Source organism: Mirounga leonina, unplaced genomic scaffold, assembly GCF_011800145.1.
Source record: "Mirounga leonina isolate KUSES-001 unplaced genomic scaffold, KU_Mleo_1.0 Mir_201, whole genome shotgun sequence".
Lineage (NCBI taxonomy): Eukaryota > Metazoa > Chordata > Mammalia > Carnivora > Phocidae > Mirounga > Mirounga leonina.
Window position 1 is genome coordinate 20,024,395 of NW_023270504.1, and position 15,566 is coordinate 20,039,960.

The 15,566-nt window shown below is 42.9% G+C and overlaps 1 protein-coding gene across 1 annotated transcript in view; it reads right to left on the bottom strand.

Moving 5' to 3' along the window:
- The window catches only part of FAM234B (family with sequence similarity 234 member B), a 34,620-nt gene extending 19,072 nt beyond the window's left edge, over positions 1-15,548 (bottom strand). The window contains exons 1-3 of the mRNA XM_035028183.1: positions 15,460-15,548; positions 4,366-4,764; positions 987-1,085 (exon numbers count right to left, since the gene is read on the bottom strand). Coding sequence (XP_034884074.1) covers positions 987-1,085; positions 4,366-4,764; positions 15,460-15,496 — 535 coding nt within the window. The 5' untranslated portion in view covers positions 15,497-15,548. The remainder of the gene's footprint in view (positions 1-986; positions 1,086-4,365; positions 4,765-15,459) is intronic.
- Between the last annotated feature and the right edge of the window lie 18 nt (positions 15,549-15,566).

A 15,566-nucleotide genomic window follows, 5' to 3' on the forward strand; every position in this document is an offset into this window, starting at 1 on the left:
ACCATGAACCCCCATGTACCTATCTTGAAAATGCAACCTTTTTTTTTTTTTTTTTCCAGTTGATGTGTATCAGCACACTCAATTAGGTTAAGTTGTGCAAGGTTTAATAACGAGATTATTTACAAAGATGTGGTCAGGTTGTAGAGAAACCATGAGGGATAGCACAATTCCTCAGAACAGTCCCAGGCCCAAAGACACAGGAGAGGAAGTGATTCCTGGAATCCAGAAAAAGAAAGTCCTATAAGAATACCACCTTAAGAGAGGATGTGACCTATGATCAAGGATGTAGGTGGCCTGAGGTCACCCTGGCAGGGAGGGAGCCAAGAGAACAAATACCCTCTCCTCACTCTCTTCTCCTCCTCCAATTTCTTGCCTGTGCTCCCTATTGGCCAAACCTAACTGGAGATTGGCAGGCGAGGGAGCCTGTTAACATACAAACGCATACTGGTCAGCCTTCCAAAGCAGACAGCAGGATGGAGAGTAGAGAGAGGGGGGTAAACAGAAGCAGTAAAAAGAAAGCACCCGGCCAAGGTAATGTGGGTAAAATATTTTAGAACATGAACAGGAAGCTTTCTGCTGGGTGGGAAGGTAGGATTGTGTCAACATTTACCATAATCTAAGAAGCAATGGAAAATTGTCTGGGAGAAAACACAAGAACCTTAAGAACTAATGCTGTTCATTGCAAGTGTGTGGACAAGTCACTTCTTCTCTGGATCTCCCTTTCTTCACGGGACTGGGTGACTACTAAAAGTTCCTTCCAGCTATGGATCTCCACGATTTCTTTAAATGAGCTTTACTTACATGCAGGAGCTTTCTGATAAGGTTTGTCATGTACGATAGCCCCACGATGACTTTCTATTCACTCCAGACCCTTTTCTACAGTGCCCTTCAGGAGACAACCCTGATGTTTTTCTCTTAGCTCACAGCCCCTCCACATCAGTGAGCCTGTCCAGTAGCAGCCTCTAAAAGACATGCCTGTGTCTTACCAGTTGCACTCCCATTCCTTGAGGTTACAAAGGAGAGAAGTACATCACGCAGGCCGTCTCCATTCACATCAGCCAATTCCAATGGAGATAGGTCCGCACCTGATAAACACATCAAAAACAGAAAAAGTCCTGAGTTAAGCCACCACAAATCGGTTCTCTGTTCCATGTTAGAAAGGGAACAGACACATAGCACTGCCAGCACCTTCATAAACCCCAGGCAGACTCCTGGTTCCTAGATAAGACAGAGTACACAGTTCTGCTGATCCCTCCAACTGCCTGCCCATTACAGAGAAAACAAATGTAGGAAGACTCCGGAAGGTGGGGAGAAGGTAGGCTTGCTAGGGACTGAGAAGCCCAAGCAATAACGAGGTGATGACTCCCCTGAGTTTTCTTTTGGCCTCATATGTCCCAGACAAGGTGCTACAGAAGCTGGCAACCCGGAAATACCAACAGGTACAGACAAAAAAGGCCCAGGAACAGCTGGCTCCCTTAGCCAAAGGTCCAAGAAAGGAACAGCAGAGCAAGACAGAAAAAGTTTTAGATGGTAACTGCCCTATTCCAACCAAACACCACACATAAAGAACTGTGGCCCCAGACCCAGCCCCACAACAAAGGCTAAATGGGAGCCTAGATTTCCACCTTTGCCCAATCATAAGGTCCCCCTCCACCCCCCAACCAAGGTCATGTCAGAGAAGGCCAGGTGGGGAGCCGGGACTTTCCTCCCCACCTAGGGTCCTCCACACACAAGGGAAGCCAACAGTTCTACCCCACCCGGCATTAAATGAGGCAGGCCCCCACCCCCGCTAGTGGTGTCAGCAGAGGCCTAGCAGGGAGCCTGGACTTCCAGCCCAGGAAGCGACAAGCAGATAGTGCTGTCCTGCCCCTCAACAATGTAGAGTCAGAGGATGCCTGCCAAATATGGAGAGAACTCAACATGTGGCTGGTGGAAGTGTAAATTGGCATAACCACTATGGAAGATAATTTAACATAAACTACTAGGATTGAACATGCACACACCCTATGACCTAGCAATATCAGTCAAAAGTTAATGCCTGAGAGAAATTCTTACACATCGCATCAGGAAACATGCACAAGAATCTTCCTAACAGCATTATTTATTTAAAAAAAAAATAGAGGCCACCAAAATGTTCATCAACAGTAAAATGAATCAATAAATCATGGGATATTCATACCATGGGAAATGAGACAGTGGTAAAAATGAATAAACTCTAGTTACAGGGCATCAATATTGGTGAATCTCAAAAAATGCTTTTATAAACATGCTAAACAAAAAGCAAGTCACAGAAGACTGCTTAATTACATTTACATAAAATTCAAAATAGGCAAAATTATTTTATCATGCGGTAAAACTTTAACAAAAAGTAAAGAAATAATGACACAAAACTCAGGACACTAGAACTCTTTGGCAGGAAGAGGTGGCTTTGGTGAGGTTTCAAAGGTCTTTATAATGTCCTATTTCTTTTTTTTTTTAAGATTTATTTATTTTAGAGAGAGAGGGGGGGAGAGAGAGCAGGAGTGGTGGGGGGAGGGGCAGAGAGAGAGGGAGAATCCTCAAGCCAACTCCCTGCTAAGCATGGAGCCCAACACAGGGCTCAATCTCAGGACCCTGAGATCATGACCTGAGCTGAAATCAAGAGCCTGGTGCTTAACAAACTGAACCACCCAGGCACCCCAATGTCCTATTTCTTAAACTGAGTGGTGGATACACCAACAATCTGTTCCTAGTCCTTACACCGTATATAAATATTGTAAGAGCTCACTTAGAACCATCAAAAAAGGGGCCTGGGTGGTTCAGTCAGTTAAGCATCTGCCTTCAGCTCAGGTCATGATCCCAGGGTCCTGGGATCAATCCCCACGTTGAGCCCCACGTCAGGCTCCCTGCTCAGCAGGAGCCTGCTTCTCCCTCTCCTCCCCACTCATGCTCTCTCTCTCTCTCAAATAAATAAATAAATAAAATCTTAAAAAAAAAAAAAAAAACATCAAAAAAGGAAGGAAGGGAGGGAGAGATCTCCTATGTAGTGGGAACATACTGTAAGTCACATCTATTCAGTTTTGCCTTGAGAGACAGTAACAGTGAGAACATAGAACTCATCCGAAGCTAAATCAACTAGGATCAGTGATGTGTCAGAGGTAAAATATTTCCAGATCAAAATGATGTAGGGGTCTGGGAGTATTGTAGAGGAAGGAAAATTTCTCCTCTACCCTCTTAGGGTTTCCAGCTAGTACTGAGTAACAAGACAGAAAATGAGATAACTGATTAATAAGACAGATTAACAAGAGGGAGGCATTCAAGTCTATTTAATGAGATTCTCCATGTCCATGGGAGCCCCCACTGAACATAAAGACCTGGAGCAGAGGTGGCGAGGCCTCAGGGCTTCTGTACTCATTGAACAAAGAGGGGTAGCCCTGGAAAGGGAACCAACATGGATGAGGAGACTATAGGAAGGTAAGTTATTTTACAAGGTCTGTTTGCACAGATTTCCCTCGGCCTCAACTCCCCGTCTCTGTTGATGAGAATGTTTCTTCCTCCTGGTACAGGGAGGGCATCTTGCACATGGGAGTTTCATCTCCTGCTTCCAGGAAGAATTTAAAGGTCAAGGTCAGAGTGCCCTTCTTGCATCTGCTGTTGTTCACGTGCCTTCAACTCAAACAATATGCCAAAGTGACATATTTTGGGGTGGTACGTTCTGAACCCCTCTCACCCCAGTGAACTTTACAAAACACAAGACCGCTCAGCACTGACAGCTGAGATGTAATCCTTATTCCTGACCCAGAGCAAGCTGTTTTAAAGAAATCTGCTCCAGAATGAGACACAATAGCTAGACTTACTTGGGTGGCACCACCCCAACCATTAGGAGCAAGAAAGAAAACTTACTGCAAGAAAGCAAGTCCATTTTACTTGAAATTATTTTAAAATTCAAACTGAGTCAGGCTCCTATAATTAACAAATGCCTGAGGGTCCTACAAAAGCCCTGGCCTCTGGTCTGGCCAGGCCTTGAGCCTTACTCTTCTCAGTAAACAGCCCTTCCTACAGCTTTGCTCTCCCCTAATATGGTGTTTGCTGCACTGCAGAGACCCAGCAAACCAATCCTCTGTCCTCTCTGCAACTAATTAAGACCAATGCCAATAGAAACACAACAGAGCAGTGATCTTCCCAAGTTTCTGGAGCTGTATCAATCTATCTGTTTTATTTCCAATCTTAACCTCCTAACCACCTCCACACACAGGGAGAGAGATACTCTATGACACACATTTATTTGAAAGACCTAGAGGGAATTTTCAACGTAATCAGAGGTTTTACAGAATTACAGGTAAACACGAAATTTACATAAGTAGGGTGAGGAATCCTACAGCTCACCTCCCTGCGGGCCCAGGTGGCGACTCCAAGTGCTGTGCAGATCTCTGGGGGGACAGGGGATCAGGAAAGCACACACGAGCACCAGGATCATGGAGATGACCAAAGTTAGCAGAAAGACAGAGGTGCGCACGTAAGACATGATGGAAGAGGTTGCCTTCTGCTCCAGGCCCCCAAGAGGGTCTGAGGGGTAGCCCTCTGTGGCGACCTCCGAAAGATTTGGCTTTGCAGCCCCCACAGCCTCAGCATCGGAGTCAGGCTCTGGTACTTCTCCCAGAGGGCTCTTCCCGTTTTTGACCCCTCCATTCTTCTGCTGCAAGTTGAGCACAAGATCATCCTCACTCTCGTCACTATCGGCCTGTGTGAGGGGGTCATACTCCCCTAGGTCTGGGCTCTTCTTCCCTGAAACACAGAAAGACAGAGCGTCAGGGCGAACTAGGAAGGAGAAACCTTTACCAACTACATGGCAACTGTGAACACCTAAAAGAACACACAGAAAACAAAACAAATTAAGTTTACAAGGTTAGCTCTTGATGGTTATCTGTAAGGAAAAGAATGGGAGGAGAATGAAAATCAGTGTTCTAGAATTACTGCTTTCATGAGCTTAAGAAAATTGGAAAGGAAACAGAGAAAGTGGTCAATTTCAAATACCTTTTTTTTTTAATCTTTTTTTTTTTTTTTTAAGATTGTATTTATTTATTTGAGAGAAAGAGCACACAAGCAGGGGAGAATGGCAGAGGGAGAGGGAGACGCAGGCTCCCTGCTGAGCAGGGAGCCCAATAGGGGACTCCATCCCAGGACGCCGGGATTACGACCTGAGCTGAAGGCAGACACTTAACCGACTGAGCCACCCAGGCATCCCTTAGATACCTTTTTAGTTTGGAAACAAACAAACAAACAAAACTCTCTTAATTTGTGTGAATCTCACTAATGAAAAAGACATGGCTCTTATATCAACTTTCCATATGCCTAATGTGCATATTTCCTTTGATTTTCTTAGATCTGTGATGTTCCAATCTTCCCTGGAACTTGCCTAAACTTTAGAATAATTGTTCTCTGTACACTGCTTCTCACAGTCAGATATTTGTGGCTTCCCAATTGTCTCCATGGAAACAACTTGGAAAGTTGAACACTAAATGTCACCTGGCGACATCTTACTAAAAACTCACTTCTGAGCTTCCTATGATTCTGATGCCCTGTCAGCACGTTTCAGTAAACAGTGTTTACCTTTAAAAATGCTATTCTGAGCAAGTATTCTAGGAGGGGAGGGATCAAGCAGAAATGCAGAGGTAAAGGACCTGTCTCAAAGCTGGCTTACACAACAAGTACCCTGTTTTTACTTAGATACTACATTTATTTGGGGTGGCTGAGAGGTGAAAATTATAGGAGAGTTTAAGCACACCTCCTCCCAAGCCATTCCTTGGCCCCCGCTGCCAAGGACTGAATGATTTTATGCCTTTTGCTCATGCTATAACCAAGCAAAAACCAAGAAAAAATTTCTGGTTTTGAAAATTACATGGTAAGCTGTACTAATATAAACTATATATACTAAACTATAATACCAAACTATATTGTTAAATCTTTTATTAAGAAGAGACATAAAAAAGAAAATACTACCCAGCTAATTAAAAAGGAAGAAAGAAGAATTCTTGATCTAAATCTCTGCCTCTGGTCACTGTTATCTTAGTGATGTCATTTCATATATTATGTCTTGTTTACTCAAGACATAAAGTGAAACAATAAAATGCTATATGGAAACTAATATGGGATGTAAAATCATTAGTGTAAAGCTTGGTGCTTCATACATAGAAAGTCAATAAATAGTTGATTAAAAATAAACATTACACAGAAATATTTTATAACATTAAATATTTTACAAAAAAAAAAAACCCACAGACGATACTGAGCAAACTAGAAACTTCTATGTATTCTCACTTTCAAAGCTATTCATTTTATCCAACATGGATTTGATTTTTAAAGGCACAAATTATAAGAAAATAGATCAATTATTAGGAATTTAATTCAAAATAGTATTTCCAGGATATGCCATAAAGTCAGTACAGGTTCAAGCTAATTTCCTACAATTTACACATCTACTCTACGAACCAAATTATTTTACTAATTAGGATACACCGTTCCCCAACTGTCCCATATAAATTTAGTTAAAATAATTTGCAAACACAACCATAGGCTGCTGTAATAATATTAATTCTAAAACTTTTTGAAGTTTTTTTTCAGACTAAAAGGATATACCTGATGGGATTAAAAATGTGGTATATACATCCAGTGGAATATTATCCAGCCTTAAAAAGTAAAGAAATTCTAACACATGCCACAAGATATTAGGCTAAGTGAAATAAGCCAATCACAAAAGGACAAATACTGCATGATTCTTATATGAGGCATCTATCCAGAGCAGTCAAATTCACAGAAACAAAGTAGAATGTGGTTTCTGGGGCCTGGGAATAAAGGTAAATGGGGAGTTGCTATTATTTAATGGGTACAGGTTTCCCTCACTATCCCAAGGTAGAAGGTTCCTATCAAACTCCTTGTAAGCTAAAATAGCATAAAGCAAATAAGCAATAATCATGAATTTACATGGAAAATTTTTTGAGGTTTCCCAGACCCAAGCAATAACCTCTCCTAGGCGTTTCCGATACCTCAGGATACATCTTGCTAAAAGACGCACAAAATAAACGGAGATAAAGCACAGATGCTCCCAGACACAGTTCAAGGCTCTGGCGGCTTGAGGCTGAGATGCTGAGTTTGGCTCCCGGGGAAGGAACTGGGGGTGGGGGGGCTCTCACTGCTGAGGTTGGGAGGCTGAGGGCTGCCTCTATAATGACTTGCTGCAGAACAAACGCTGAATGCTATTTTCACTTTTTACCTTTTTTTCATAAAAGCAGGAATCCTCTTTGGATTTCTCTAGGTTAGTGAAAACAGGTAGGTCTTTCACAAAAACAAAGTGGCGTAATGCAAAGTAATCAAAAAGCGGGGGGGATACCTTTTAGAGTTTCAGCTTTGCAAGATGAAAAAGTTCTGGAGATTGGTTGCAAAACAATGTGAATACACTTAACAATACTAAACTGTGCATTTAAAAATAATTAAGATAGTAAATTTTATGTGTATTTTACCACAATTTTAAATTTTTTTAATTAAAAAAAAAGAATATATCTGACAAAGAAGAAAACAGAGATGGCAGCCTCACATCTCAGGGTAGGAGGAGACTTTGAAGATCACCTAATCAAACACCCACCAAACAGTCACTTAGCATGAGGGAATTCACAGCTCTCCAACCCAGAAAGCAGCTCTATACACTGATTCAAGAATCTATTTCTGGGCATTTGCCAATTATCTGTCCTGGTTCTAATTTCTGGGGCCCCTCTCCCACATGCAAATCCTTCAAAACTTGAAAATACCAACCATAAGAAACATATGCTATGGTATTTAAGAGTTTAAGTCTTTACAAACAGACAAAGAGAGTCAAATCTTGGCTCCATCTCTTATTAGCCATGTGACCTCAATTAAATTTCTTAGCTTTACTAAGCCTTATTCTTCCCATTTCTGAAATGGGTAATTATTTTTCCTACCTCATATGATTGTTTTTGAGGATTAAATAAGATAACATATGCATGCTCTTTAGTGTCTGACTTACAGTGGCACTCGATAAACGTCAGCTTCTAGGAGCACTTGGGTGGCTCAGTCAGTTGAGTGACTGACTCCTGATTTCAGCTCCCGTCATGATCTCAAGGTCCTCAGATCCAGGCCCGTGTCCAGCTCTGTGCTGGGCATGGAGCCTGCTTGGGATTCTCTCTCTCCCTCTCCTTCTGCCCCTCCCAACCCCCTGCTCATGCTCTCTCTCTCAAATTAAATAAATAAATTAAATAAACAAACAAATTTCAGCTTCTATTATTATTGTTGGCACTATTTCTCCCAACTGCCCACCCAATCTTTTCTTCTCCAGGTTAAATGTCTCCACCTCTTTCAACTCATTACTTGAGGAAACACTGCTTCACATATCCATAACATCCTGTTCACTCTTCTCTGGACACAATGTGATATGTCAGTGCTTCTTAAGTATGGTTCTCGGAACTGGATACAATCCCCAGGGTGCAGTCTGACCAGGGCAGCAAAGGGCAGAACTGTGCCCTCCCTAGTCCAGAGGGTACACTACAATTCAATTACTGTAACCTAAAATCTTGCCAGTTTTCTTCGCAGTCACATCACACAACTGATTCAACTCAAACTCCCAAGTATCTTCTACATACAGTCAAGCCATCTTATATAATAGTACAATTGGATTTTTAGCATCAAGTGAAATATTTAGCACTGATACTTAAATTCAATCTTGCTAGTCAGCTGTCACCTTGCAACAAACATACCAGTCTAAAACAAAGTATAATCATTACTAAAATACTGGCCAACAGGGATACCTGGGTGGCTCAATCGGTTAAAATACTGGCTACGAAACAGTTTAAAGGAAATGCATTTTTATGATATCACACACCATCACAGGCAGAGAACTTGGCTGCATATGTTACAGAAACTAGTAAAATCTTTACTAAATCTAATTTTTAGTAAAATCTTTACTAACAATAATTTGCAGGGGCGCCTGGGTGGCTCAGTCAGCTAAGCATCCAACTCTTGATTTTGGCTCAGGTCATGATCTCAGGGTCTTGTGATCCAGCCCCACATTGGGCTCCGTGCTCAGCAGGCAATCTGCTTGAAATTCTCTCCCTCTCCCTCTGTCCCTTCCCCCTTACTCTCTAAAATAAATAAATCTTTAAAAAAAAAAAAAAAAAACAGGGATGCCTGGGTGGTTCAGTCAGTTAAGCGTCTGCCTTTGGCTCAGGTCACAATCCCAGGGTCCTGGGATAGAGCCCTGTATCGGGCTCCCTGCTCAGTGGGCAGCCTGCTTCTCCCTCTCCCTCTGCCCCTCTCCCCCCACTCATGCTCTCAGTTGTCTCTCTCAAATAAATAAAATCTTTAAAAAAATAAAAGATTATATGCTTCCAGTTGATGATGGCAAAGGAAAGCATTTCTGTCAGTATCCTTCCTAAAAACTGGGGAGGGAAGGTAATAAAAATAGGAAAAAAAAAAAAAAAGAGCTACATTCCCAAACTACAATTTACGAAAAATTATTGCCAAATGCAGCAAAACTTGTATCCAACTGAAGAAGCACAGTAAGAGTGGGCACATGGTCTCAGGTCTCCAACAATGAGCACAGTACTCAGAGTTAATAATGACAACAACAACGATGACAGCAATGATGGTAAGGGGAAAGTATTCAGTACCTACTATTCTGGGCACCGGGCTAAGCACTTAGATGTTAATTCATTTAAGCCTCACGACAATCCTGGAAGGCAGGTATTATTATTATTATCCCCACTGTATCAAGAGGCAAATGAAAATACAGGTAGATGAGTTGCATAAGATCACAGAACTAGGAAGAAAAAGCCAGGATTCAAAATTGGGCAATTTGATTACAGTCCACAGTCCTAACCAATAAATTATACCACCTCCCTTGTTCCATGGATATACAGCCAAACCACTTATCTCTTGCTTAGAAAGACCAAGTCTGGCATCCCAGAGGCATCGGGTGAGTCTCCCTCAACACCACAGAGACAAAGGGGAGATAAGATGAAATGAGAAAGGCTTTACAAGAAGCAGGCTATCAGCATGACAAGTAAGAAAAGCAGCTGTGGAGCAATCAGTCCTGAAAAGGGAGATTTTTCTCTACTTCTTTTTTTTGTTTAACAGGCTGGGTCCCATTAGATTAAATTCTAGCTTCTCACTGCCCTCACTCACTCCCCTGCCCCAGCCTCTGCCTGCATGTCAGCCAAGAGCTAGCTGTAAAACAACTGACAGTTAAATATGATTTATAATCAGAAAGAAGACATCATTAGTACTCGTTCTATAAGACACTACAAAGTTCTGCAGATATTTAAGGAAGAAGTTACAACAAAACAAAGCAGACAAAATCTGCCAAGGAACTGATGCTGGGCAAGCGATGTCACGACATGGAAGAAATAATGAACAGACGCTTTGCTATGGAATCCAAAAAATTAAAGAAAACAGTCTTCTCTGAAATAAGGGATCACAGAAAAAAATAGAATATTTCTTTTTTTTTTTTTAATTTATTCATTTGAGACAGAGAGATACAGAGAGAGAGAGAGTAGGAGCAGTGGGGAGAGGCAGAGGGAGAGGGATAAGCAGACTCCCCGCTGAGCAGGGAGCCTGATGCGGGGCTCAATCCCAGGACCTGGAGATCATGACCTGAGCCGAAGGCAGACGCCCAATGACTGAGCCACCCAGGTGCCCCCAAAATAGAATATTTCTAAGAAGAAATGACAACTCAGTAGTGAAGATGAGAAGAAAACAAGCAGGGCTCAGAAAAACAATGGAAGAAAATAATAAAACAATTTTAGAAAAGATATCCTTAGTAGGATGAGCAAAGAGAGCAGATGTGGCTGAAAAGAATCAGAGACAGAAATGGCAGGCTGGTGAAAAACCAAGCAAAATAAAATGGAAACAACAACGGCTGGCAGTTCCAAGCCCTTCCTCTGTATGCACTCTTCCAAACCCTTTTTTTTATCTTTGTGTTTTTTTTTTTTTTTAAGATTTTTATTTATTTATTATTTGACAGGGAGAGACAGTGAGAGAGGGAACACAAGCAGGGGGAGTGGGAGAGGGAGAAACAGGCCTCTGGCTGAGCAGGGAGCCCGATGCGGGGCTCGATCCCAGGACCCCGAGAACGCCACCCGAGCCAAAGGCAGACCCTTAACCGACTGAACCACCCAGGGGCCCCTTTTACTGTCTTATCTCCACAGATCTGCATAACAACTCTTGGAGGTAGACACACTCTGATCTCCATTTTCAAGAGAAGGTTTGGAAGTTCAAGTAACTGGCCCAGAGTTAAACAGCAAGCAAGCCGTAGTGCAAGGATTCAAATCCAGGCAGTCTGGCTGTGAAGGAAGTCTGTGCTATCTGTCTCCCACTGAAAAAGATCAAGGCTCTTGGGTGCCTGGGTGGCTCAGTCGTTAAGCATTTGCCTTCGGCTCAGGTCATGATCCCAGGGTCCTGGGATCAAGCCCCGCGTCGGGCTCCCTGCTCTGTGGGAAGCCTGATTCTCCCTCTCCCTCTCCCACTGCCCCTGCTTGTGTTCCCTCTCTCGCTGTGTCTCTCTCTGTCAAATAAATAAATAAAATCTTAAAAAAAAAAAAGATCAAAGCTTTTAAAAAGACTAGAAAGGCATGGACAGAGAGAGCAAAGGTGATCCAATATATGCGGAACTGAAGAAGAGAATAGAAAAGGATATGGAACCAAAAACAATAATTAAAAGATATACCAAAAAAGCTCCCATTAATATAGCAAGACCTAAAATTGTAAAATAAAGGGTACACGGAGTCCCAAGAAAAACTGCTACAGAATAATCAGTATTGAAATATATCGCAGTAGGGCGCCTGGGTGGCTCAGTTGGTTAAGCAACTGCCTTCAGCTCAGGTCATGATCCTGGAGTCCTGGGATCGAGTCCCGCATCGGCTCCCTGCTCGGCGGGGAGTCTGCTTCTCCCTCTGACCCTCCCCCTCTCATGCTCGCTCTCTCTCTCTCTCATTCTCGCTCTCAAATAAATAAATAAAATCTTAAAAAAAAAAAAAAAAAAGAAATATATCGCAGTAAAGGTGCTGAACTTCAAGGACAAAAAAAGAATCATATGAGCAGCCAGGAAAAAAGATTAAAGTCACTAAGGATGGGAACAAAAATCAGGCTAACATCTCTGCAGTAACATGTATTATTAAAAGATAGTATAGGGGCGCCGGGGTGGCTCAGTTGTTGAGCAACTGCCTTCGGCTCAGGTCATGGTCCCAGAGTCCTGGGATCAAGCCCCGCGTCGGGCTCCCTGCTCAGCCAGAGGCCTGCTTCTCCCTCTCCCACTCCCCCTGCTTGTGTTCCCTCTCTCGCTGTGTCTCTCTCTGTCAAATAAATAAATAAAATCTTAAAAAAAAAAAAAGATAGTATATTTTTCCAGACATTACAGAGACAAACCTCCGCTTAATTATTACAGACTGCAAGTTTTGATCAGACAACTCCTAAGTAAATATTTTTGCTATCTATTCACAGAAAGACAAGGGATTGTGAAGTATAAAGCACACCAACTTGCCTAAAGTTATAATCATGCTAAGGAACTGGACATCAAATCCACGCTTCAAAACACAGAGCATTTTAGCACTCTTTTCTCTGCTGATTTCAGCCACCACCCACATTTTTAATCAATGCTAGGTTTTCAAAGAATAAAGGAGAGGATACTGATTTCATAATACATCAATATAAATGAGCTTTGCACAGCTCACTTTTCCTCTTAGGAAGACTGAGGATGCCAGTCAAATAGCATTCCCACAATGGTACAGAAGAAAACAGGAAAGAGATGCAACTGTAACATCCCCAGACATGTTTAGGAAAACATGCTATAATATATACTATTCTATGAAACATACTATACTTTACATAGACTATACCATAAACTATATTGCAACTGAAGGTAAATAATTCACTTTATGGATTAGATTATCCAGGGGCACATAATGATTCCAAATTACACATAATAAAACAAATCATTACAGTAACATTGTGCTCTGATATTCCCTTCAGTGTTTGACCTTCAAACTTTAAAATGTACTAAAAATATATATATACTTAAGATAAGTTGTTCGACAGGCTGCTTTATGAATGTCACATTGTCCTTCTGTTACTAATTAACCTCACTATATGCATGTGAGCCAAACATCTTTCTGTCTTGAGCTTAGTGGAAGGGTATGAGACTGTGGAACAGACTCCAAGAAACTGATCTTTCTTCACAAGGTTGATGACATCTGTCATTAGCTCATGATTACATCAGGCCTTCCTTCAGGTATCACATTTGTAAATGGGCATAGTGCTAATGAAGGTGATAATAAGAGCTAACACTGAATAATTAACATGTGTCAAAGGTAAACAAATCTCTTCAGTACATCCATTTCTTCTACGGAGCCAAATAACCCTATGAGGTAAATACATAGCAGAGTGTGGGGCATATAGTGAATGTTCCATAATAACAGTACGTTACATGTGAAGAAACTAACACTTAAAGAGGTTAAGTAACTCATCTGGTAAAGACTAGACTTGAACCCAAGGCTGTCTCATGCTCTTAGTCACCATTCTAGTCTGCTTACTCACACATAGAAATAGTGAGGATGTCATGGTGGTGATCATTTTGCAATACATACAAATATCGAATCATTATACTGTACACCTAAAATTAATAGGATATATCAATTAGACTTCAATTTTTTTAAAAAAGAGAGGATGTTAACTAAAGTAACATAACACAGTAGCCTACGCAGGACAGCAGCCTCACAGTCCCAATTACAGGGTATCCAAAAAAAGCTATAAGAAAGCAACTTCTACCTAATATAAAAGCTAAAAACTGTATTTAGGACAGTGGGGAGAAAGGGCAAAAGGGAGACCGAGCAAAAGTATAAACACAAACAAACAAACAAAAAAAACCCGTATCACAGAAAAGAACACATCGCCATTGTATCTGGGCCCTAAAAAGTATCAAACATACCTATCTGTTGAGGCCCAAGATGCTGTCCGAACACAGGCCCAAGGACCAGACTGTACCTTTCCTACCCTGTCAGCTGACCAAGTTACTGCAACTGGATACTGCAGGGAGTAATAATGCCACAGCCCTAGGATGTGAGAATGCAAAAAAGCTCAAGAATTTCAAAAGCGATTTTCTTGCATTCCCATCCTTAAAGAAGAACAATTATCTATGCTGGGGTGGGATGGGGTGGGGAAGAAAAGGAATCTAAAAGAGAAAAGAAATAAAGCTAAATATGTCTGACATCTCATTATCCCTTGGGGAGGATATCATACTACACTAAGGATATACAAAGGTACTCTCTTCAAAGTTAATCCTGCAGGTAAAGGGACACATCCCCCACTTCATTTCAATGTTATATACACATTCCAAGATAGATATTATCAATGTTTCTTCCAATGTTCTCATGAGCCTATGTTGGGGGGGGAGGGAACAACTCTGAGGTCATTAAGTCTGGGGACAGAAATGCAAATTCATACCCAACCCAGTGTCATCCATACAAATGTTTATAGCTTAAGGTTTTAAAATTTATTTCGGTAGAACCATAAAAATTTTAAAGCCTTAACGTTTAAAATTTCTTTGGGCAGAATATACTTTTATTAAAATACCAAGTTTGCAGCAGCACCGTCTCATTCTAGAAGTTTAAGAGAAAAATTTTTCTAAAATGCTTGGAGCTGCTGCCCAAAGTACTGAATTAGCTCCGAAGTTGTCATCACCACCAGAGCCTCCTTAAAGAATAGTCCACAATTTATGTGCAAACTGCAGGTGCCAAATCATCTCCCTCCTAAATGCTTAGCCTCCACAGCCAGAGGCTGACCAAGTGGAATCAAAAGACCCCGACGCTGTAGTCCAAGTTCTCCCAATACTGTTTGTGCGACCTTGGACAAGTCAATTAGCCAAATAACTCTCATTTCCCTCTTCTGTAAACTAGAAGGGGGAAACACCTGTCCCACCAACCTCACGGCTGCGTCAGTGTTGTTAAGTGGGGAGGCTGCTCCAGAGCGTGGCCCGCTTCCTGCCGCCCCTGTCCCCCCTGTCTCCCCTCGCCCCCAGCGCCAGCCCAAGACAGAAGGAGCCCGGGACCCTGCGGTACGTGGTCCGCGGCTCCTCGGGAAAGGATGCTCCCCTCACCAGCCCTCCCCTTGGGCTGACAGTCACCCCCGCTGCAGCGCCCGCCGCTCCCAGCCACCAGCCCCGCGTGCCTCCAGCGGTCCCTCCCTGGATTCTCCCAGGCTCACCCCGCGCCCGCGACCCCCGACCAGCCGTGCGCCCCTCTCGCCCCCTGGTGGCGACGGACCCCAGCCCGCGGGGGCTGCACCGGCTCGCCTCCGTGCGCCTGCAGCTACGCTGGGGCTGGGGCTGGGGCCAGGCCCCCGCCCGCTTCGCCCCCGAGCCTCGCCTCCTAGTCTCCCGAGGCCCCGCGGGGGCGGGGTGGTCGCGAGGCTGCGACTCCTTACCGGGGAGCTTGAGCGCCCTGGACAGCACAGTCGCCATGGCGGAGGCCCCGGTGCGCGTGCGCGCGCCCGCGTCCTGCCGGGAAGAGTAGTTCGCAGCGGGCGGTGCG